Source organism: Ovis aries, chromosome 19 (genome assembly GCF_016772045.2).
Source record: "Ovis aries strain OAR_USU_Benz2616 breed Rambouillet chromosome 19, ARS-UI_Ramb_v3.0, whole genome shotgun sequence".
Taxonomy (NCBI): Eukaryota; Metazoa; Chordata; class Mammalia; order Artiodactyla; family Bovidae; genus Ovis; species Ovis aries.
In genome coordinates this window covers 8,054,610-8,078,376 of record NC_056072.1, presented here as the reverse complement: position 1 = coordinate 8,078,376, position 23,767 = coordinate 8,054,610, and the positions used below count along the sequence as shown (strand labels likewise).

At 39.7% G+C, this 23,767-nt stretch overlaps 1 protein-coding gene across 2 annotated transcripts in view; it reads right to left on the bottom strand.

Moving 5' to 3' along the window:
- The window catches only part of PDCD6IP (programmed cell death 6 interacting protein), a 69,835-nt gene that overhangs the window by 25,298 nt on the left and 20,770 nt on the right, over positions 1-23,767 (bottom strand). The window contains exons 4-9 of one of the 2 annotated variants that reach the window (XM_027957967.2): positions 20,518-20,645; positions 18,154-18,307; positions 16,903-17,003; positions 14,496-14,627; positions 4,861-5,083; positions 3,451-3,574 (exon numbers count right to left, since the gene is read on the bottom strand). In XM_027957967.2, coding sequence (XP_027813768.2) covers positions 3,451-3,574; positions 4,861-5,083; positions 14,496-14,627; positions 16,903-17,003; positions 18,154-18,307; positions 20,518-20,645 — 862 coding nt within the window. The remainder of the gene's footprint in view (positions 1-3,450; positions 3,575-4,860; positions 5,084-14,495; positions 14,628-16,902; positions 17,004-18,153; positions 18,308-20,517; positions 20,646-23,767) is intronic. The other variant, XM_015102227.3, reaches the window with a different exon arrangement.

Sequence of the window (23,767 nt, the reverse complement as noted above, 5' to 3'; positions counted from 1 at the left end):
TTTCTAAATCCAGCTTGAACATCTGCAAGTTCATAGTTCATGTACTGTTGAAGTCTGGCTTGGAGAATTCTGAGCATTACTTTGCTAGCATGTGAGATAAATGCAATTAATTGTGTGGCAGTTTGAACATTCTTTGGCATTGTCTTTCTTTGAGACTGGAGTGGAAACTGACCTTTTCCAGTCCTGTGGCCACTGCTGAGCTTTTCAAATTTGCTGGCATATTGAGTGCAGCACTTTCACAGCATCATGTTTTAGGATTTGAAATAGCTCAACTGGAATTCCATCACCTCCACTAGCTTTGTTCGTAGTGATGCTTCCTAAGGCCCACTTGACTTCACGTTCCAAGATGTCTGGCTCTAGGTGAGTGATCATACCACTGCGCTTATCTAGATCTTGAAGATCTGTTTTGTATAGTTCTGTGTATTCTTGCCACCTCTTCTTAATATCTTCTGCTTCTGTTAGGTCCATGCCACTTCTGTCCTTATTATGCCCATCTTTGCATGAAATGTCCTTTGGTATCTCTAATTTTCTTGAAGAGATCTCTAGCCTTTCCCATTCTATTGTTTTCCTCTATTTCTTTGCACTGATCACTGAGGAAGGCTTTCTTATCTCTCCTTGCTATTCTCTGGAACTCTGCATTCAAACAGGTATATCTTTCCTTTTCTCCTTTGCCTTTCACTTCTCTTCTTTTCTCAGCTATTTGTAAGGCCTCCTCAGACTACCATTTTGTCTTTTCGCACTTCTTTTTCGTGGGGATGGTTTTGATCACTGCCTCCTGTACAATGTCACGAACCTCCATCCATAGTTCTTTAGGCACTCTATCAGATCTAATCCCTTGAATCTATTTGTCACTTCTACTGTATAGTCATAAGGGATTTGATTAGGTCATATCTGAATGGTCTGGTGGTTTTCACTACTTTCTTCAATTTAAGTCTGAATTTGGCAATAAGGAGTTCATGATCTGAGCCACAGTCAGCTCCCAGGCTTGTTTTTACTGACTGTATAGAGCTTCTCCATCTTTGGCTACAAAGAATATAATCAATTTGATTTTGGTATTGACCATCTGGTGATGTCCATGTGTACAGTCTTGTGTTGTTGGAAGAGGGTGTTTGCTATGACCAGTGCATTCTCTTGGCAAAACTCTGTTAGCCTTTGACCTGCTTCATTTTGTACTCCAAAGCCAAATTTTCCTGTTACTCCAGGTATCTCTTGACTTCCTACTTTTATATTCCAGTCCCCCAAGAAATCCACAATTACAACTTGCTACTGAACAACCGTCGACAGGAGAATGTTGGATCCCACCAAAAAAAGATACCCCACGTCCAAGGGCAAAGGAGAAGCCCCAGCAAGACGGTAGGAGGGGCAAAATTGTGTTTAGTATCAAACCCCATACTCACCAGACACACTCAGAGGGCTCAAACAAAACTTGTACACACCAGGACCCAGAGACTTACACCAGAACTTAAACAGGACTGGGGAAACAAACTCTTGGAGGGTACAAACAAAACCTGTGCACACCAGGACCCAGGAGAAAGGACCAGTGAGCCCGTAAGAGACTGACCCAGACTTCCCCGTGAGTGTCCAGGAGTCTCCAGCGGAGGCATGGGTCAGCGGTGGCCTGCTGCAGGGTCAGAGGCACCTTTTGAAGGAGGTCGCCATTATCTTCATTACCTCCACCACAGTTTGGCCTCAGGTCAAACAACAGGGAGGGAACACAGCCCCACTCATCAACAGAAAACTGGATTAAAGATTTACTGAGCATGGCCCTGCCCATCAGAACAAGACCCAGTTTCCCCCTCAGTCAGTCTCTCCCATCAGGAAGCTTCCAGAAGCCTCTTATCCTTCTCCATCAGAGGACAGACAGAACGAAACCCACAATGAAAACCACAGAAAACTATCAAAACTGATCACATGGACCACAGTTGTCTAACTAAATGAAACTATGAGCCCTGCCATTGTAGAGCCACCCAAGATGGGCAGGTCATGATGGAGAGTTTTGACAAAATGTGGTCACTAGAGAAGGGAATGGCAAACCACTTCAGTATTCTTGCCGTGAAAACCCCATGAACAGTATGAAAAGATAAAATGATAGGATACTGAAAGAGGAACTCCCCAGGTCAGTAGGTGCTCAATATGCTACTGGAGATCAGTGGAGAAATAACTCCAGAAACAATGAAGAGAGGGCGCCAAAGCAAAAACAACACCCAGTTGTGGATGTGACTGGTGATGGAAGTAAATTCCGATGCTATAAAGAACAATATTGCATAGGAACCAGAAATGTCAGGTCCATGAACCAAGGCAAATTGGAAGTGGTCAAACAAGAGATTGCAAGAATGAACATCAACATTTTAGGAACCAGTGAACTAAGATGGACTGGAATGGGTGAATTTAACTCAGATGACCATTTTATCTACTACTGTGGATAAGAATCCTTTAGAAAAAAATGGAGTAGCCCCTATAGTAAACAAAAGAGTCTGAAATGCAGTACTTGGATGCAATCGCAAAAACGAGAGAATGATCTCTGTTCATTTCCAAGGCAACCATTCAACATCACAGTAATCCAAGTCTATGCCTCAACCACTAATGCTGAAGAAGCTGAAGTTGAATGGTTCTATGAAGGCCTACAAGACCTTCTAGAACTAACACCCAATTTCACATCATCTAGGCATAATGTCAAGAGGACACAGTTGATATACATATTAATACAGAATTTCCATGTTTTATGGCACAGCAACTATTATTCTATTATTTCATTTACATAATGAAATCTTATGCTCCCTTCCTGCTGGAAAAAGGATAGAGGTCAAAACTTACTCATTCATCAAAACTAAAAACATGAAAAAGCAAACAAGACCGGGGAAAAACAACTCAGTAACGTATCTGACAAAAGATTTACCTCTAGAATATCTAAAGAACTCTTTTAAGATTATTAAGAAGAAAAATGAGCAATAAATTTCAACACTTCATGAAAGACATGAAGGGCTAATAAGCACATGAAGAGTTGCTCAATATCATTAGTCATCAGGGGGATGCAAACTAAACCACAGTGAGACACTGCTACACACACACTAAAACAGCTAAAATCAGAGACTGACAATGCTAAGTTCTGACGAGGTGCCGAGAAACAGCACTTCTCAAGCGGCGCAGGGACAATGACTCTGGAAAACCATCTGGCCATCTCCTGTGAAATAAACATACACTAACTATACAACTCAACAATTCTGTAATTCTAGGTTATTTGCTCATGAGAAATAAAACATGTCCACACAAAGATGTGTACATCAATGTTCGTAACAACCAAAATGTCCATTTCTTGGGGACACTATATATTTGCTGTTTCAAATACCCTTAACATTCAGTTCTAAGCTCAGAAAAGTACAATGTTCATAAATAACCCACCAGGAAACATCAGAAATTTAGATAAACTTACGAAAGTTAAGCCCTACTTACCCATTTGCCAGAGTGGTGGCTTCTCTCATCTGAGCAATTGATCTGTTAACTAAATCAGCTTTCCTCTGATTATAGGCAGCCAAAGACTGCTGGACTGACACAGGAACCATCTTCTCAAACAGATCTAAAATGAAGAATCAATTTCAATAAAATTTTAAGACAAAAACTCAAACTGTAAAGTGACGATTCATATCTCCTTTCCAATATTCACCTTAAAAGTGCTCAAACATTTAAAGAACAAAACTAAATCTATTGAAAGGACAATGATAAAGAGAATTTTTAGAACACTGTATTCACAGGGAATGATAATGAAGGCTTTTCCCCAAACTTAATTTTCTTAAAGATGTGTTTATCATTAAGTTTAAGGGATCTTTGGGAGAAGAAAATCTACACAAGAGAAAATAATACTCATTCATTGATAAAATTGACCATAGTACCATGGTTTCCAGCTCTACCACTTCCTGGCTCTGCAACCTTGAGCAAATGACTACACCACTCTGCCTCAGTATACTCAGCAGTCAAACGGGGATAATAACCACACTTGCCTCATATAGCTGCTGTGAGAAGTAAATGAACTAATATTTTAAAGTGCTTAAGAGAGCTTTTGGCACATGGTAAACACTTTGAGCTTGTTAAACAGAAGTAAGTACAGTAGTCCCATGGTGTCCTCAGGGGACTGGTTCCAGGTCCCTCAGTGGGTACCAGACTCTGAGGATGCTCAAGCCTCTTACATGAAATGGCACAGTGTCTGCATACAGCTTACACATATTCTCTCATACACTTTAAATCATTTCTAGCTTATTTGTAATACTTAATACAATGTAAACGCTATGTGAACAGTTGCCAGAGTACTGCAAATTCAAGTTTTACTCTTTTTGGAACTTTCTGGATATTTTCTCTGTGAATATTTTCAATTAGCAGTTGCTTTGAATTCATGGCTGTGGAACCACAGATACAGATGGCCAATTCTAAAATAACCATCCAATAACTTAGAAATATTAGATCCCTGGGGATCTAATATTAGCTAGAGGCTACCATATATTGCAAAGACCTATAACAGTCAAGGGTATGATGACATTTACTTATCTGATACACCCATGACTCCAGAAGCTTATATGCTTAGTCATACTTATATACATTTATTTTTAATATCAGAATCTTAAATAACAAATGTTAACAAAAAGACAAGTGCTCATTTAAGTCTTTATAATTACTCAGTTTCAAGTTTTCTGACTCTGTTGTATACTTTATGGTTTACTACCATTTACTGTCCATCTTAAAATTTCACTTAATATGAATAAAATTATATTCAAAGCATCCAATTGCAACTATGTGATTTTAGCTACAAAAAATAGATTAAACTGGAGAAAAAATAAATAACACTAAAGTGCCTCTGAATAGCTGACATACCGGTGAATTTCTGGCTGATGGGTACATTGACTGGAGTAGATTTCACAAGTGTGGCTTTGCCAATAGGGTCTAGATCTTTAAGGTCTGGAACTCGATCATGATAGATAAAGTCATTATCCTTCTTTGCTGCAGTAAGGGCACGGTTGATTTTGTCAGAAAATTCCTTCACGTTGACATATTCATCATAGCGAGATGCCACTGTTTTTATCAATTCTGCTGCATGCTAGCAAGAAAATGTTAAAAAAGAAAAAAAAAAGTTTTCTTTTTTTCCAACAAATATCCAAGCTTTGGTTTTTTTTAAAAAAATCTTTAAAGACTAGCATTACTAGCATTGTGAGCAACAGAATAACCTAGCAATTCTCTTATCAAAAAATACCAAAATATCAAAAATGAAGAATACACAGCAGACACCCCTCTAAGACATGAATGAATTACCAAGAGAATAAAAGAAATCAAAACTATAAACTGACATTGAGGAAAGCTGTCTCTGGCTGTTGGGTATTTCTGTATCCAAAGGACTAGCAATTAAAATGCATTAAAAGCCCTCAGGGAGACTTAGACGGGGTCTTGAAACTACCTAAGACAGCAAACTAGAAAGAAGAAACATCCCCTTCACCACCCTGCCCCCACATGAAGGCAGAAACCTCAAAGGGCTACATGTGGGATGAAAACGGTGGGTCAGAAAAGAACTCTGCAATGCAGGAGAACAACAAAGCAGCATGTCATGCCAGCAACAATCGGAATTTCTCTTTAAAACTTGCCCTTGTGATACAAAAGATGAACATAAGCCTTACATAAACTTAGGGCTCAAATTCCTTAGGTGGTATTGGGCACAGTAACTCCAAATACAGTAGATAATGAGGATACATAATAACAATTAACTAAAATCTAAATAATAGATTATTGAGGATAAATGCAGTAATATAATGTTTAACAACTGACAATTTGCCAGAAAGATATAAACTCACAAATGTTGTATTTGAAAGCCTTTATGTTAGGTAGTTAGAATAGGAAACAGGAGTCCAGAATGGTGGTGGCTAAAAGACAAGGAAGGGAAAAGCCTGTGAAAACAGAACAAAGGAAGGTCCGAGGACCGGAGTGAGGACCTCAGGCAGAACAAACAGCACCTCTGGCTGGCCCGGTTCACACAGGGCCAGCCCAGGGGAGGGAACACCACATAACAGGAGCGAAAGGGCCCTCTCTCCCCGGCGCGCTGGGCGCACGCCCTCATGTCTCGAGGATGGATTTTCCTGCTATTATCTAAATAAAATAGAGCTGTAACACGGAGCTGTAACACTGATTTGTCTAAGAGCTGTAACACAGTCCGTTTGAGACTTGAGAGCTGTAACACAGTCTGTCCAAGACCCAAGAGCTGTGACACAAAGAGGGCTTTAATGTCCATCACTCCAAATCTTTGTTGTGACGAGACAGAACCAAGGAGCATACACTCACTTGACATCTATGTAAACAATTATAATAAAAAACTGATAAATCTATCCATTTTATTATCATTAGAGTGGATGATTTTAACACTCTTTGTTTCAGCAATAAATGGACCAAGTAAACCAAAAATGGTTAAGATTACAGAAGTTCTGAACAACACAATTAATGAGTTTGATTTATCAGACGTGGAGAACCCTGCACTCCACAACTAGAGAATATATAATAGTCGCAGGCTTATAAAGAACATCTGTAGTGACCACATGAAGACATAAAAGCAAAAACACCAAAAGATAAAGTAAAAACATCAAAATTACAAGATTATAAGAATGGTTTAATGTTAAAAAACCTATTTATATAATTCTCCAAATAATAAATTTAAGTTTAAAAAAGTCAAATTATCTCACAGATGTTGCAAAATCATTTGATAAAATATTCACTCGACATTTCTTAAATTTTAGTAAAATAAAAATAAATATCCAGTTCCTTATATGTTAAAATCTTAACCCTCAATGCTGATATCATGCTTAGCAGAAAAATAAAATATTCCTAGAGTTGAAATAAAACAAAGATCACAAGTATCATCATGAACATTGACCATGTAAAAATAACCAGACAAAAGAATGAAATTAGAAGTGTAAAATTTAGAAAAGGAATAATTTATTATTTACAGGTGATATATTTATTTGCATGCCAGAAAAATCTAAAAGAACCAACTATTCTAAGTAAAAGGTAGTTTAGATACAAAATCAACATAGAAAATACAGATAAACCACCACCAATCTGGAAAGATAAGCAAAAAATAATAATCCAGTTACTAGCAATGCAAAGAAATCTTAAAATATTTGTGCAAGATTAATATGAAATAGAAATAAGGATAACCAAAACAAACAAAAGCTACATCTTTAGTGGAAACTAGGAGATGGGAAAACACACAAATTTAAACCACTTTTTAAATCTGTACATCAAATTTGACTTGTAAATGTGATCAAACACTCTCCTTAATAGCAAAATTGGTATTAGGAGCAACAGAGCAGGAGAAACAAGGGAAGGCTAAGGGCCCACCCTGAGGGGAAAGTGCTTAGTTAAGCAAATCTGAAAACAATGAAATGCAATGAGGTGACAGCTGCCAGCTGATGATAAAGGAAAAGCCAAATGGCCTCCTGGAGCCACACAAGGGTCAAAGGAAAAAAGGAATACTAAGGGGCCTCCTCCAAACAAGGCAGATAACGACAAGAACAGGGATATTGGGTAAGCAGAAAAGAGGGGAAGAGGAAAAGGGATGAGCACTCAGAAAACGTCCACAAAATACAAACTTACAGCAGATAAACCACCTGGAAAAGCAAAGGCACAAAAGTGGAATCCTTCCTACACCAGGCTTTGAGAACCAGAGGGGAAGGGCCCTATACAAGAAGGCTTGGAAAGATACCCAGTGTTCCCCCACCCAGGGACCTCTTCAACTAAAATCAAGCTCATTCAAACACAAGTAACCAAAAAGGCATTCCATCTGCCTCAACACAAAGAAACCACAAGGAAAAGGGTGAAAATGAGCAGTGTAACTTTTCAACAGACAAGGAAAATTCACCAAAGAAAATGTTGCCACAGGAAATACTGGCGATCCAGTGGTTAGGACTCTGCACTTTCACTGCTGTAGCCCCAGGTTCAATCCCTGGTCAGGGAACTAAGATCATGCAAGCCATGCAGCACAGCCAAAAGAAAAAAGAAAAAAAAATGTTGCCACAAATGAAAGAACACAGCCTACTAAACAAGGTAAAATAAGCTAAAAGACGTAAGGATGCAATCGCAGTACCAAAAGAACACAAAATATGAACAGAGATGCTATTCAGATAGCAAGGTAACAGTCGGTAATACTCAGGTAACAGTGGGTGATACTCTGATAGCAACAGAACGTGAAACAAGACCCAAAGTACTCAGTGAAGACAAATATGAAATCATTTAAGAAAAGAAAGACTGAAACATTTATGCAAAGAACATGAAAGGGATAATAGGTTTCACAGAAACCACTGTAAGAAACATACAAAACAAGAAAAAGTAAAGACAATTCTACATGGCAGTTGGGGAGCAGAAGTCATTACAAACTGAAAATTCAAGAGACGAATCAGCCAAATGCAATGTGAGGACTGCACATGAATCCTTATTTGAACAAACTATAAAACCACATTTTAGAAAGAAATCAAAGAAAACTAAACCAGGTCTGGGTAGTATTAGGTTACTAGCTTACGAACTGGAACTAACTGCACTGGATAGGATGACTTTGTGGTTTTAATTTTTTTAAGTCTTATCTATCTTAGAGGCATATACTGAAGCAACTTAAGGATGAAATGATACGTGAGATAGCTATAAATACATCAAAAAAATAAGAGGAAGGGGGAACTGATGAGACACAGAGAAAATACTGATAATCACTGAAACTATGTAATAGGTATTTGATGATTCTTATTTATATATATATATATATATATGTTTGAAGCTTTCCATAATAAATACTTAAATAAAATTTATACAGATGCATAAGCAGGAACAATCAAGAAAATTCAGGGAATGAGAGATGATCACCACCAATTAGGTATTAAAACATTCTTAAGTGTCAATGATTCAAATGGTGTAGCTGGAACATGAACAGATAAAACAGGCCAATATAGCAGAATAAAAACAGACCCAAATACATATGAAGGATTTAGTAAGTGATAAAGTCAAAATCTCAATGCAATGGGGCAAAGAAAGTTATTGCACTAAACGGTCTGAAGACAACTGGGTAGCCATTTGAAAAAATAAAAATTGCATCCATCCTTCACATCACCTATCAGGATAAACTCCAAGTGGATCAAAGATCCAAGAATTGAATATAATATACAGTGAATTACAGATGTACTTATACTCTGATGTCAGCAATCCCTTTTCCAGGAATTTAAGATATACCTGCTGCTATGGACTGAACTGTGTCCCCACCCCCACCCCCTCAAAATTTGTATGTTGATGCTCTAACTTCCCAAGAGATGGTACTTGGACATGGGGCCTTCGGGAGATCATGGAGAAGTCACGAGGGTGAGGCCCTCGTGAAAGGATTAGTGCCCTTGTAAGAAGAGACACCAGAAGCATGCTGTCTCCCCCTACCATAAAAGTACACAGCAAGAAGACAGGCTAGCAGTATGTAAGCCCACCATCCTGACACCCTTAGACTTCCAGCCTCCTGAACTATGAGAAAATACATTTCTGTTGTTTAAACCACCAGTCCATGGTATTTTGTTATGGAAGCCTGAGCTAAGACAACTACTGAAATACAAAATGCCACATTCACATAATTAATCACTGCAGTGTGGTTTGTAATTACAAATCTTGGAAACACCCAAGTATCCAGCAGTAACATGTGGTTTATATAGTGAAGTACAATGCAGCTCCAAAGAGAAATGAGAAAGGTCTCTTTGCTGCTGTATGAAATGGAGAGGGCTTCAATATGCTATATGAGAAAAATAAGATGCACAACACTACACACAGCATGTACATGCTCAGCTGCTCAGTCATGTCTGACTCTTTACGACCACAAGGACTGAAGCCTGCCAAGCTCCTCGGTCCATGGGATTTCCCAGGCAAGAATACTGGAGTGGGTTGGCATTTCCTACTCCAAGGGATCCTCCCAGCCCAGAGATCAAACCCACAATTCCTGTGTCTCCTGCACTGGCAGGTGGATTCTTTAGCAATGCGCCACCCATGGCCTATGATCTCTTATATAAACAACAGGAGAGTTAAGACTGTGCATTAAGTGTGCATGCACGTGTGTACATATCTGCTTATATTTTCAAAGAGAATTTAAAAAAAAAAAACATTGAAAGGATTAAATATGAAATTACTTATGAGGCAGTGGGGGAAAAGGCTGTAGGGAGTAAAACAGAAGGGAAAAAGTAGAGATCGGCTAACTGTATGCCTGTTTCCCCCAACTGTTATATTGAAAATGTTCAAGTTCACAGAAAAATTAAAAGAACAGAACAATTGAGAAAAAACACCTCCTCTGGCAAGTTTAACAACTGTTACCAATTTCGTCATATTCGCTCTCTTTCCCACATACACACAGACTTTTTCTTTTTATATAGCTATCTGAAACTGAACTTCAGACATCAAACCCTTCATCCCCAACTATCTCAGCACGTATCTAAGGAGGACACTCTCCTTAATACCTACAAAGTAGTATCTAACAAAGAAAAAACAACAGTTTCATAAAATCAGTTTTATCATCTTATCAGACTCATTAATGAATTAAATAAATATCTGGTATGTATCCATTTTATCTGAGTCACAGTTTTATATCTATATAGAGGCATCCCTCAGTATCTGTGGGGGATTGGTTTCAGGACTCTTCATAGGCACTAAAATCTGAATGCTCAGGTCCTATAGCTGGCCCTCTGTACCTACAGATTCTGTGTCTGCAGATTAAACACAGTACATGACCAGCAGTTGGGTGACTCCACAAATTCAGAAGCTGCCAGTATGGAGAGCAGAATATTTATTTATTCATTGAAATACACCTGCATATAAGTTGACTTGGAGAGTTCAAATCTGTGTTGTTCAAGGGTAAACTGCATTTTTATTTCTTTTTTAAAATTGGGCCTTGGTAGCTTTAGACACTCACCAGGACGATCAAGTAGACCCATCTCCTGGAGCCTAATGAACTACACTGTCCACGAAGCGCACTCACGAGCTGTGTGAGCCCAGGTACAATTTTTCTTGGCCCCAGAAGTGAATCACCCACAGCAATTTTCCCTTTGCTATCTTACCTACTGCTGTGATATTCCTGAGTCCTGCAATTTTGTTTTTCATTTCTGGCTTGCTCATGACTAAAAGCTTTCCCCATTACTGTTAACAATGACTGCAAAACTGACTGAACGGTGCGACTATCAGGTACATGGGGAGTTCTGAGCAGGAGACTGCAGAGAATGTGACTTACTGTTCATCTTTTTTATCTGTTTTGTTCTCTTTGCCTATGTTTCAGCTCAAATCAAGTAAGAAAATTATATCTCATGCCTAATGGAAAGAGGAACAGCCCCTGGAGACATGAATCAGTAAGTACTTATGTTGTTAACTTCTAACCTATGACTAAAGCTGTGTAACTGAAGCTATACACTCTTCAGGTGTATAGCTGAAAAAAGTGTCTAAAAGTGAAAGAAGTCCTTATCTCCTGTGTGAATCTGAAATAGCTTCCTTTTTCCAAAGAGGTTTTAAAAATTAGATTAAAATTTCAAAAGGAGATCTTACACAACTGGTTTATAGAGAATCCTCATTTGAATATAAAAGTTCCAGAATCTCCCCAAAATAAAGAAGCTATACTTCTGTAAAACAAAGACCAGTTTACCATCTAGTCAATACTCACTGAAGTGGCTGACCAACAGTGGACCCTGAGAGAGGAATTCAGGATGAAAAACAAGATGATGCCCTCCTTACGCTCTGGAAAAACAGGCCCCTCAGACAGATGTATATCTCAGGAAGAATGTTAATGAATCCAGATTCCTGTATCTTCCCATACACAGAAAAGCACTAAAATCATTAACCTGGGATATCTGTTCTTTGTGAATCTTTTACTGAAAGGTTTGCTTGACTGGAGGTATTCTCTCATCAAAATCAAATATGAGCGGGTTTCTCCCCTACCTCTTCAGAAAGGTTCCTCGGAGCTACTGAGAGGCCATCTCCCAGGCCACTGCTGCTGCTAAGTCGCTTCAGTCGTGTCTGACTCTGTGCAACCCCATAGACGGCAGCCTGCTGGGAGCTGGCGTGAGGAATCCCACCCATGGCAAAGGTCATAAGGAAGGAAGCCAGACAAAATGCAAAGGCATGATCTGGCTTCAGGGGTTCCCCCTGAGTTTTCCTGAACATCTACCCCCAAAAACCAGAGTCAGCCTGATTGTATTGTACTGTGCTTTTCCACTCTTCTGACACTCTCTGTAAAAAGTTAACTTAGGGCTTCAGTCTTCTGCATTTGAAAGGAGTGTTTCAGCTCAAACCCCTCGGATGGCTCTCTAACTTGCCTTACCTGGACTTTTACAACTACGCGTATGATTGTTTACAGCCCCCCAACTGTGAGAGGCATGGGAAGCCTCAAACATAAAGTCTTTCAAAGAGTTAAAAGTTATTAGAGTAGTGCTGGTACAGGATTTCATTATTGGGCCAATGCTTGTTGCTAAGTTCCCATCTCTTATCCACTGTGCAACTGGGAGCACATTCGTTAACATAGTTAGAATGTAAGAAAAAACAAGTGTAGCCTTGAAAGTGACCACATTAGACTTCTGAGCTAATTGGTTCTTTCTGTGATGTAACTTATTGCACTTTTGCTTCCTGAAAATGTAACTTTGTTTGATACTTTCTGAGGCTCACATAGATTAGAAATATAAAGAAAAACACTTCAAGGGAAAATAAGTTTTCTGGTTGAGCAGCCTTCATCAAAAGAGGTCTTAGAATGTTTCACAGGCCTCCAAGGCCAGAAGATAATGTACACAACATCATTTGTGGGAAAGGTATAAAGTCCTTTTAAAAAACAAAGTTATTGGGGCCTCGCTCACCGAAGCAGCTTGGTCTCCCCTTGTCTTCTTTCTTTTCTGGCTGAATTCCCATCTGGGGCGTGGAGGCTCACCATGTCTACTTACTTGCCCTGGCTTCTAAGACCCACGCGAGAGGGAGCCCAAGGCGGGGCACCCTCCACTATTCAAACGGGTGCCAATGGCCTAACGTAGATGGTGCAAACCTCTTGTCTCGAGGTTTTATTAGTTCTCCACGTAAACCAAGTTATTCAGCCTCTTTTCTCCACTAATTTTCCTACTACACTATTCTTTCCTAATCTAATCTTATATCTCTAATTAAATAAATTTCTCCTCGCCAACTCCGTCCACCCTTCGAATTCCCTGGATCCACCAGGGCTGGACCCCAACAGCAGCCCACCAGACTCCCCCATCCCTGGGATTCTCCAGGCAAGAACACTGGAGTGGGTTCCCATTTCCTTGTCCAATGCATGAAAGTGAAAAGTGAAAGTGAAGTCGCTTAGTCATGTCTGACTCTTAGCAACCCCATGGACTGCAGCCTACTAGGCTCCTCGCCCAAGGGATTTTCCAGGCAAGAGTACTGGAGATCCCAGGCCACAGTCCTCCGTAAAGTCCCTGAATAAAACTTACACTCCGACTTGTATGCTGTGTGCTTTTCTTTCAGTCCATACTCCTGACAGTTTAAATATACTACCCTGAAAAAACACTCCCTAGAAACCCCTTTCTCAGAAGCATATGTTTTCATCTGCTTCATATGATGCTAAGTTACTACAATCAAAGTGAATCCCTGGACAAATAAATGTTTGATAATCTGAGTGTGCCTTTCTCTGATTTTGTCAATGTGGAGTATAACACAAGCATATATTTTATTTTTTTCATAAAACTTGGGTTTCTCTTCTCATGAAAAGACTAATTACACTGAATTTCCTAAGTAAGATTTGCATTGTATCTTCTAATACTAGTCCATACTTAAATTTCCATAACAGTCATCTTCCTACCATCTGCTGACTAACTCTCAAACTACAAACAATTCGTATAACACCACTCGCCCCTGCTGCAAAGCTGCCCCAGATGTCATGGCAAGTTACTCACACACCTAGGGCAGATACAGCATAGAAGGTAGTCTGCTGATTACAAGATTCTATTTACACAGACTACGCCTGTACTTCTCAAACTATGGAATTGTATGACCCAATTATAGACAAAGGCTATGCCACAAGTTAAGCACTCCACATCCTTTCTGGAGCATGAAAATTAATTTAGAGTATTTTATACTAAAATAAACATGAGTAAATAAAAGAGAACTGAATGCAAAGTTAACATGAAATTTGTAGATAAAATAGGAAACTTCCAAAAGCACACAGTAGGTATGCTGTGCTGTGCTCAGTTGCTCTGCCACATCGGACTCTCTGTGAGGCAGTGTACTGCAGCCCATCAGGCTCCTCTGCCCAGGGCATTTCCCAGGCAACAACACTGGAGTGGGTTGCCATTTCCTTCATAGCCTAAAAAATAAAAACAATCACCCATCTTCATGGACAGGTGAAATGAGTGGGAAAGCTTTTTATGAGCAAACTTTGGAATCTCACTTAAAAAAGAAGAAAAAGGAAATTCAAGTATTCAAGTGACTTAAATATTTATTTCTAAGAAACTCACCTGTAGCCGTGCAATCTCTTCTCCAAATTTCTTCTGCTGTTTTGCCAGGATAGACTGGTGGTACTCAGCATAGGCCTGCATGATACAGTGCTTTGCAGCCAAGACAGGGAACACCTCCTGGAAATAAAAATACTGACCAGGGAGAGTCCAACCACACAAACCACCACAGACAACATGGGATGCAGGAAGAAAAAGGAAAAGGAGACAGAAATTAGAATCACCCCGTTAATAGTTTAGAGATAGGTTAGTCATTAGGTGTAAACAGAGAAGACCACATGATTTTGTGTGGACTGGATTCAATGAATTCAAGGTTTTTTTCCTTCCAATTAGAATTAACAATTGGGTTTTTTAACTGTTAAATGTAGCCACTTTAGGTTTTTACAATTCTCTTTAAGCCATGAAGTCAACATTTTGTTTACAAAGAAAAATGGAAAGCATGCATTAGAAAGAGAAGTAGAATGGACATTCACAGAGGAACATCAAGCACAGGGCTTTAGCAGCTTGCTTGTGAGCCCTTACCCAGCTCTCAGTTAACTAAGACACCATTACTCACATATACTAATGAAACTGTTCTATAGCTGACTGTTTCATCATGTTTAAAAGACAAAAGACAGTGAAGTAAGTTCCCACTTAAATTCACAATCTAAGAGAATTTTAATAACAATGATTTTTAGCCATATAAAAATTACGTAGCATCACATAAAGACTAACATTTCAATACCATACACTCAAAAACACAGAGCAGACAGAGGCACTGAGCGAACAACTGAAATGATGAAGCGTTACTCTGCCCTAATTTGCTTTGAAAAAAGTTCCAGCCAAAACTAATTTTAGAAGATCCAAAAACATAAACCAAAAAGCAGTAGAGGGTCTTCCAAAATATCAACCCCTACCCTATAAGCTCAATGTTTTTAGGAAGTACATGCCATTTAATACCCAAGAAATATACTAGACAATCACTGTCTAGACAAAAAATAATAATAATAATAAGAGAAATGAAAACTGAATTACTACCTTGTTTGCTTTCCTGTCTCCCAGTGAATAATTTCCTAGCTTCCTGGGTCACTACTTGCAGATATTCCAGTTTTATAACTAGAATATGAAAATACCTGATGAGCTTTATCAGTCAAAAGGCAAAAATAAAAGACATCTAAAATCTCAAACTGCACTCATGCCAGTTCTCAAGGTTAAGTCTGGAGCAACTGGGTACTTAAATAGGAGATTTTTCATGGAATACCAGGAGTGGTGCAGAGGTAGTTTCCAAGTCTTTGTAGGTGACACTGTCTTCTCGCCAGGACAGGACTGAACTAATGGCCCCACAGGATTTAACAGTACACTGGGCAGCTGATCACGAGGTCTTTCAAATGAAGAAAAGGTGAGAGGAGATCCCAAGTCTCTTAACAGCAACACTATTACTACCCAAGAGTCCTAGGCAAATTCTTCTACTGGTCTCTTGGTGGATTTTAAATCTCCAGCACACTTCAAATTCCTTGATGCTCATATTCTGCTCATTCTCAACACTCATATGTTGATGTACTTTTGTGCTTTTTTATTTTGCCACAAAACTGTCTGTAATTTCATAATTTATAAAGATTCCTGAATGACTTATAAATCATTTTCCCTAATAAAAAGCATGCAACAAATATCATTTGCTAGCATACAGACAAAATGAATTCCTTGAACACTTCTGAAAGAGAGCAGTTGACTCTTAAGACATTTCAATCTGTAAGCTTCTGTTTTTAAGCAGACTGAATTTACTTCTCAGTCTAATTGTCTGCTTTATCATTTACAAATGCTCGTCACTGACTAGTCTCTTCAAATGCTGCTTCAGAAAGATTAACATTAAAACAATTAATACTTCCTGTGACACGAGGTTTTAGTCCGCGGGTTTCCTGAGCTGTACAACAGCAGCTCAATTCTCTGTCCCTGTTGGCAAAACCCAATTCTAATCAAAGTACGGGGTGAATTTGTTAAGTTTCCTTTTCCTTTTGTCTTTATGTCTGTTGTGTGCTTTAAGATTCATCTTTAAGAAAACAGGACAATAATTAAAAGAGTGAATAATCAACATGCTCAAGTATCATGCTGTACCAAAGGACTGATGATTCAAAACAATGCCCTGATCTGATAAAATTACTGGAGACAGGTATTCACAATTTTTCAGAAAGAGTTTTAGCTTGCAAAAATAAATTTTGTAAAGAACAGAAGCAAAGGCATTCGCTAAATATGAAAGAGAAAGTGTCATGCATCTTAAATTAAAAACTATTTCTACAAACATATTCTTCAAATGCCTCCCCTTAAATTTCAAATCTCTTTAGAAATCGTAACTTTCAACTTGCTTAAGACACAAAAATGTCCAAATAGTTCCACATGCAAAACAACCAAGTATTTACAAAAAACAATAACTGACCTTGGGGAGAGTATCTTTGTACTGACATTGTTTAAAAGCATCACCAAAATAATCTGCAGCCTGATTAGCCAATTTAGCTATGATGGCATCTTTCATTTTATCTGGAATAAAATATTAAATTGATCACTTCAATGAAAATAAATGTAAAATAATCTGACATGTCATGGTAACTCAGTGAGGACATTGAGATCACAAGTTTATACATTTGTCTTACAAAATCCTTGTTGATGAAACTGATTCTCCTGTGTACAAGTTAATTATTCCCTAGGCAGATCCAGAGTTGGGATAAATGAGCAGCTGTCAGAAGCCAAGGTGCACGAGGAGTGGAGTGACTGACAGTGCCTGCGGCATCTCTTCGGGGGGCGGGACTGTTCTAAAGTAAGACAGTTAGGGATGGCTGCAAAACTCTGAATGCCTAAAAACCAAGGAGCTGATATGCTAAAAGGGTGAATGTTACTGCATATGAATCTACCTCAGTATAAGCTGTTATCTTAAAAGAAACCCTTTTCCAGTTCATTTGCTTCCACCTGCTGGACTGCTCTCATGTTCACCTCCTCCACACTTGTACCTTCAGCCCTTGTTCTTCCCTCTCACACTAACTTCCACGCCTTAGAACAAGTTCCTTATTCCCTCACTCGCAGGGCCAGGGACTCTGCTGGGATGGCTCCTCCTTCTTAGTTGAAGTCTAGTTTAAACAAGGAAATTCTTCTTGACTGAAGAATCTAAAAACAGCGTGACTCCCCCTATATCCTTATCCCACACCCAGACCACCAGTCATCACCACATCTTATTTTGTTTATAGCAATTATCTCTCTCTAAAATTACCTTGGCTACTTAACTTCTTGCTTATCATCTCCCCCATGATAAACTGCAAGCTTCCTAAAAACAGAAATCTTCTCTGTGCGCTGACTCCATCTAGAACCTATCACAGGGACCGGCATACAGCTGTACCCAGTAATTAAATATCTGAGGAATGAATGAATTTTAAATGTTACAAACCTATATAATTACTACTCCAGGATTCAGTGTTTTAAGATGATAACTACACATTTCATAAAAGACTTCAGAAACAGCCTACATTCTGAACTGTGTGTTTGTACCACCTTCAGGTCGGAAAAGGAAAGTTGAAATTTTTCGATGAACCACGGGTCAAAGATGAAAGTTCTACATTGAACATATTATAATCACCTTATTTTAAAAGCCTGTCACTTCTTTTTCCATGCAACAAAATGGAGAACAAAGTGGAATTACCTCTTGCGGCTTTTAAAAAAAACACTTCTTGGGCCTGGGCCAGCATGATAAGGCTGAGGGTCCCAACAGTGTCTGGAGATATGTCCACAGTGGGCTCTCTATTCAAGGCAGATAAAACGGTCTCTTTAATGTGTAAAAAGGCACCACTAGCAAACTAGAGGAAGGAAAAGGAGAATTTCATTAAAATCTGTAAGAACTCAGCAAGACACAAAACCACTTCAAATGTTAACTCAGCTCAACAGTTACTGTATTTAAATTCTTATATTATGAAAAACAGACCTAAGACGTCTCACCTACCAACAATAAGAATATTTTTCTAAAAACACTACAGAATAAGATTTAACATGCATTAGACATTCAACAGCAACAAAGTAAACTGATGCGACAAACTGATTCAACTTTTGCAAATACTTCCTCAAAATCCAACGTGTGAACAGAGGCAGGGATATTATTTAAATGTTTTTAGTCCTAAAATGTTCTTGCTTTGGTCCCAAACTCATCTCTCAAATAATTAAAGAGTACTGATACCTAGTCCTCTGGGGAACAGCAGGACGATCCAAGGCTAAGGATCTTTTATTTGGCTTTCAGAGCTCCCTGGTAAAACGTTTCCCTTCAGATTTTTCTTCTGTTATATTTTGCTTAGCTTCCCAGGTGGCAGTGGTAAAGAATCCACCTGCCAATGTAGGAGGCACAAGAGACATGGGTCCCATCCCTGTGTCAGAAGATCCCCTGGAGAAGGAAATGGCTACACTCCAGTATATCTTGCCTGGGAATCCCACAGAGAGAGGAGCCTGGTGGGTTGCAGGCCATGAGGTCACAGAAGAGTCAGACACAACTGAGCACTGCGCTGAGGTTAACACGGAAATAACTTTGCATTTATGAAACAACTGACCCTGGGAAAAAGAAAGACATCAATCTCGGACTGAAAGGAGCTGTGGGTTATGCAGTTAAGCTACACAGAGCTAACTCAAGGTTAAGCTGTACCGAAGGGAACATCACATCTGCTGCAGTCAGAAAGCACCACAAAACTAGATGGATGTCTGCAAGGAGCTGACACGCTCAGTAAAGTAACAGAATCACACACTACAAACCAGGGGATCTGGCCTCCCATTCACAAGTAAGGACTGGAGAGCTACAGATTAAAGCACTTACCCAAGGGCAGAGAGTCTTGGCAGCAAATGGCTTGGACAGAGACTTAGCCTCCCCTGCCCTCACACTAGGGGCCTTGCTGTGAGCAGGAGGGGAATATACCCTCGGTCATCCAGGATCCCCTCTAAGATCTCGTGTGCCAACAACTGGAGTTTACAATGAACAGAAAACTAAATAAAATTTTAATTCATTTTCACATTTTAAAAAACCTGCCACTTATAGCCTCACAAAGGAAAGCTATTTGCATCAGGATTGTCGTCTGTGCCCATCCAAAACTGGGAGCATGTTGTGTGGTTAAAGTACACTTTGCTCTCACTTTCTTAGAACAGCATTCTTCAACTCCCCTAAACAATGGAAAAGACCGAACTCCACCTCTGAAACAAGCAAACTTCAGAACCATGAGAGACAGTACAAGGACCATTTGGGATTCCCTAAACTTAGAACGCCTGAAACTCCAGGGGACCACTGCATTAACACTTCTGCCCTCTGGTCCCCTGTCTGGAAAACGAGAATGACCTTATGCAGCGTGCATCACCAAGTGTGCAAGAGAACATGAACGCACTCTGTGAATGATAAAGCCACAGAAAACATGAAAACATGATTACAGATTACCACTTCACAATAACCACTTATTTTTCCTTAAATTGAAGCATAAAAAGCTGAGTTAACACTACACTGTCGCCAAATAAGAGGCCATATTAGTAACTGACCATATGCAAAATCTACATTTAGTTAAGAACATTACATGTCTGACCACATTTAACTATGACCTCTCCACAAGTCTCAGAGGTAAAATTTTCTTGCCAAGAGATCTTCATTTTTGTGACACTGGTGAAATTTTAACTATATCTCGCTAAGAAAAATTATGCAAAAATAATGTACAAATATTTTAAATGAGGTCACGCATTTAAAAGGGACTTGCCAAAGATTTTATCTCAAATGATTAATCATTTTTTCTCCCAACATTTATTGAGCCTTTATTATGTGCCAGGCACAGTGCTGGGTGTACAACAGTGAGGAAAAACAGAGCTGGGTTTACAAGCATGTTCTTTTATCTAAGGACTTCAAAAAAATGTATCAATTCATTAAAAAGTACATTATTTTTCAAGGAAGCATCTGTACGTAAAGAAACATTTATAAACCCTAATCGCAAATGATTTTCAATTCAATCCAACTCAGTATTGACAGTGAGGTAGTAACTACTGTTCTGCGTACCTGATAATGTTTAGCAGCGATTTTCAATCCTTCATCATTATCCAGGTTCTGTTCTGCTGCAATCTGGCTAGCTAAGGCTGCACAATTGAACAACACACAGCTCTTTTCATATCCTAAGCTTGCAAGAGCTATAAAAGATTGAGAAGGAAAAATTCATCAGATTATTTTTTTTCTAAAGAAAATGAATGTTTCAAAGAGAAATACTATGACCTCTATCCCACTGGCTCTCACAAAAACAAGTTTCCAGACCTGTTTTCTCACCCATAATCTTCTCCCATATTTCTAGCTGCCCTGCCAGACATCTATTTCCACAACAATATTCTCATCACCTAAAACTCAAGGATCAATAAATTCATCTTTCCTTCCCTTTACATCCACACTATTAGATTCAAAATGAAAAGTCATTCTCACATCATTTCAAATTCAATTCAAATAAATTCTTCCCATTTTTCCATCAGCTCTCTCAAAATGATACCTTCCCATGACATTCAAACCAGTTTCTCACTTGGTACAAACTCCCACCTGGCCTTCTGTATCTCACTTCCTTTTGTTAATAATGTATCTCTCAGAGGACTAGAAGACTATCTGGTTAAAATACAATTCTGACTAAGACTCTACACGTCTCACATCAATTGGGATAGCTACTATCAAACAAAATAGAGGACTTCCCTAGCAGTACAGTGGATAAGAATCCGCCTGCCAATGCAGAGAACACACAGGTTCAATCCCTGGTCCGGGAAGATTCCACATGCCATGCGCAGAGCAACTGAGCCCATGAGCCACAACCACCAAGCCTGAGGGCTGCAGCTCCTGAAGCCCACGTACCTGGAGCCTGTGCTCCACAAAAGAGGTCCCCGCAATGAGAAGCCCACTCACCCAGTGGAGAGTAGCCCCCGTGCACCCCAACTACTGAAAGCCCCCTCGTAGCAACAAAGACCCAGCACAACCAAAACTGAGTAAAGAGAAACAAAACTGAGTGGGACAGTTGTCAGCAGGCATGAGGAGAGACTAGGACCATTGTGTACTTTGGTGGAGATGTAAAATGTTGCAGCCGTGTGGAAAACAATACAAAGATCCCTCAAAAAGTTAAGAAATAAAATTACTGCATAATCCAACAATTCGACTTCTGAGTATAAACCCAGAAGAAATGAAAGCAGGGTTTAGTCTCAGGGATATCTGTACATCCATGTTCATATCAGAATGATTCACAGTAGCCAAAAGGAGGAAGCAACTCACGCATTCACTGATTCATGAACAGAAGCAAAACATGGTATAAACTTACAATGGAGTATCATTCAGCTTAAAAAAGTAGGGAAATCCGATCACATACCATAAGATGGATGAATCTTGAGGACATTACACTAAGCAAAACATGCTAGTAACAAAAAGACACTCTATGTTCCCACCCACATGAGGTGTCTAAAGCAGTCAAACTTATAGAAACAGAAGGTAGAATGGTGGTCACCAAGTACTGGGGAAAGGGTGAAAAGGAAAGCTGTTATTTAAAGGGCACAGAGTTTCAGACTGGCAAGATCAGAGCGTTCCAGATATGTTTCACACTGTGAATACACCTAACACCTCTGAACTATACACTTAACATTGGTTAAGACCGGGAATTCCCTGGTAGTCCAGTGGTGAGGACTCAGTGCTTCCACTGCTGGGGCCCAGGTTCAGCCCCTAGCTAGGGAACTGAGAGCCCACAAGCCACACAATGAGGGGGGAAAAATGTTTTTTAATTGGTTGCTGCTGCTGCTGCTAAGTCGCTTCAGTCATGTCTGACTCTATGCGACCCCATAGATGGCAGCCCACCAGGCTCCCCAGTCCCTGGGATTCTCCAGGCAAGAACACTGGAGTGGGTTGCCATTTCCTTCTCCAATGCATGAAAGTGAAAAGTGAAAGTGAAGTTGCTCAGTCGTGCCCGACTCTAGCGACCCCATGGACTGCAGCCCACCAGGCTCCTCCGTCCATGGGATTTTCCAGGCAAAACTGGTTAAGATAGTATATTTTATGTTATTTTTTTTTTAAACACATACACACACACACACACAGAAGAACAAATTCAATCATAGTCACATTCAAGATCTCACATAATGTGCCAGATACTGAAAACCAAGCAAAATAATCATAAGGCTTCTGACAAAACCACTGAACAAACCACCCAGGAAAATCAGAATAGCATTACAGCTGTGTGTCTGTGCCATACAGAAGTGTCATAAAGCAAAACAGTCGTTGCTATGTAGCACTTTAGTAGTCTCCCCTGTAATTACAGCCGGCTTTTAGCTTGCCCCCAACCTAATTCTAGCCTCTGCAGCATAAAGCAGACACACACACCAGCTACTCTAGCCTCAGTTCAGTTCAGTCACTCAGTCATGGCCGACTCTTTAGGACCCCATGGACTGCAGCACACCTGACTTTCCTGTCCATCACCAACTCCTGGAGCTTGCTCAAAGTCATGTCCATTGAGTCAGTGACGCCATCCAACCATCTCATCCTCTGTCGTCCCATTCTCCTCGAGCCTTCAATCTTTTGCAACATCAGGGTCTTTTCCAATGAGTCAGTTCTTCGCATCAGGTAGCCAAAGCACTGGAGTTTCAGCTTCAGCATCAGTCCTTCCAATGAATATTCAGGACTGATTTCCTTTAGGATGGGCTGGTTGGATCACCGTGCAGTCCAAGGGACTCTCAAGAGTCTTCTTCAACACCACAGTTCAAAAGCATTATTTCTGCGACACTCAGCTTTCTTTATGGTCCAACTTTCACAGCCATACATGACTACTGGAAAAACCACAGCTTTGACTAGACAGACCTTTGTCAGCAAGGTAATGTCTCTGCTTTCTAATATGCTGTCTAGGTTGGTCATAGCTTTTCTTCCAAGGAGCAAGCGTCTTGACCTGCATACAGATTTCTCAGGAGGCAGATACAGCGGTCCAGTATTCCCATCTCTTTCAGAATTTTCCAGTTTGTTGTGGTTCACACATTCAAAGGCTCTGGCATAGTCAATAAAGCAGATGTTTTTCTGGAACTCTCTCGCTTTTGATGATTCAACAGATGTTGGCAATTTGATCTCTGGTTCCTCAGCCTTTTCTAAAACCAGCTTGAACATCTGCAAGTTCACGGTTCAACATTCTGTTGAATCCTGGCTCGGAGAATTCTGAGCATTACTCTACTAAGTGTGTGAGATGAGTGCAATTGTGCGGTAGTTTGAACATCCTTGGCAATGCCTTTCTTTGGAACTGGAATGAAAACTGACC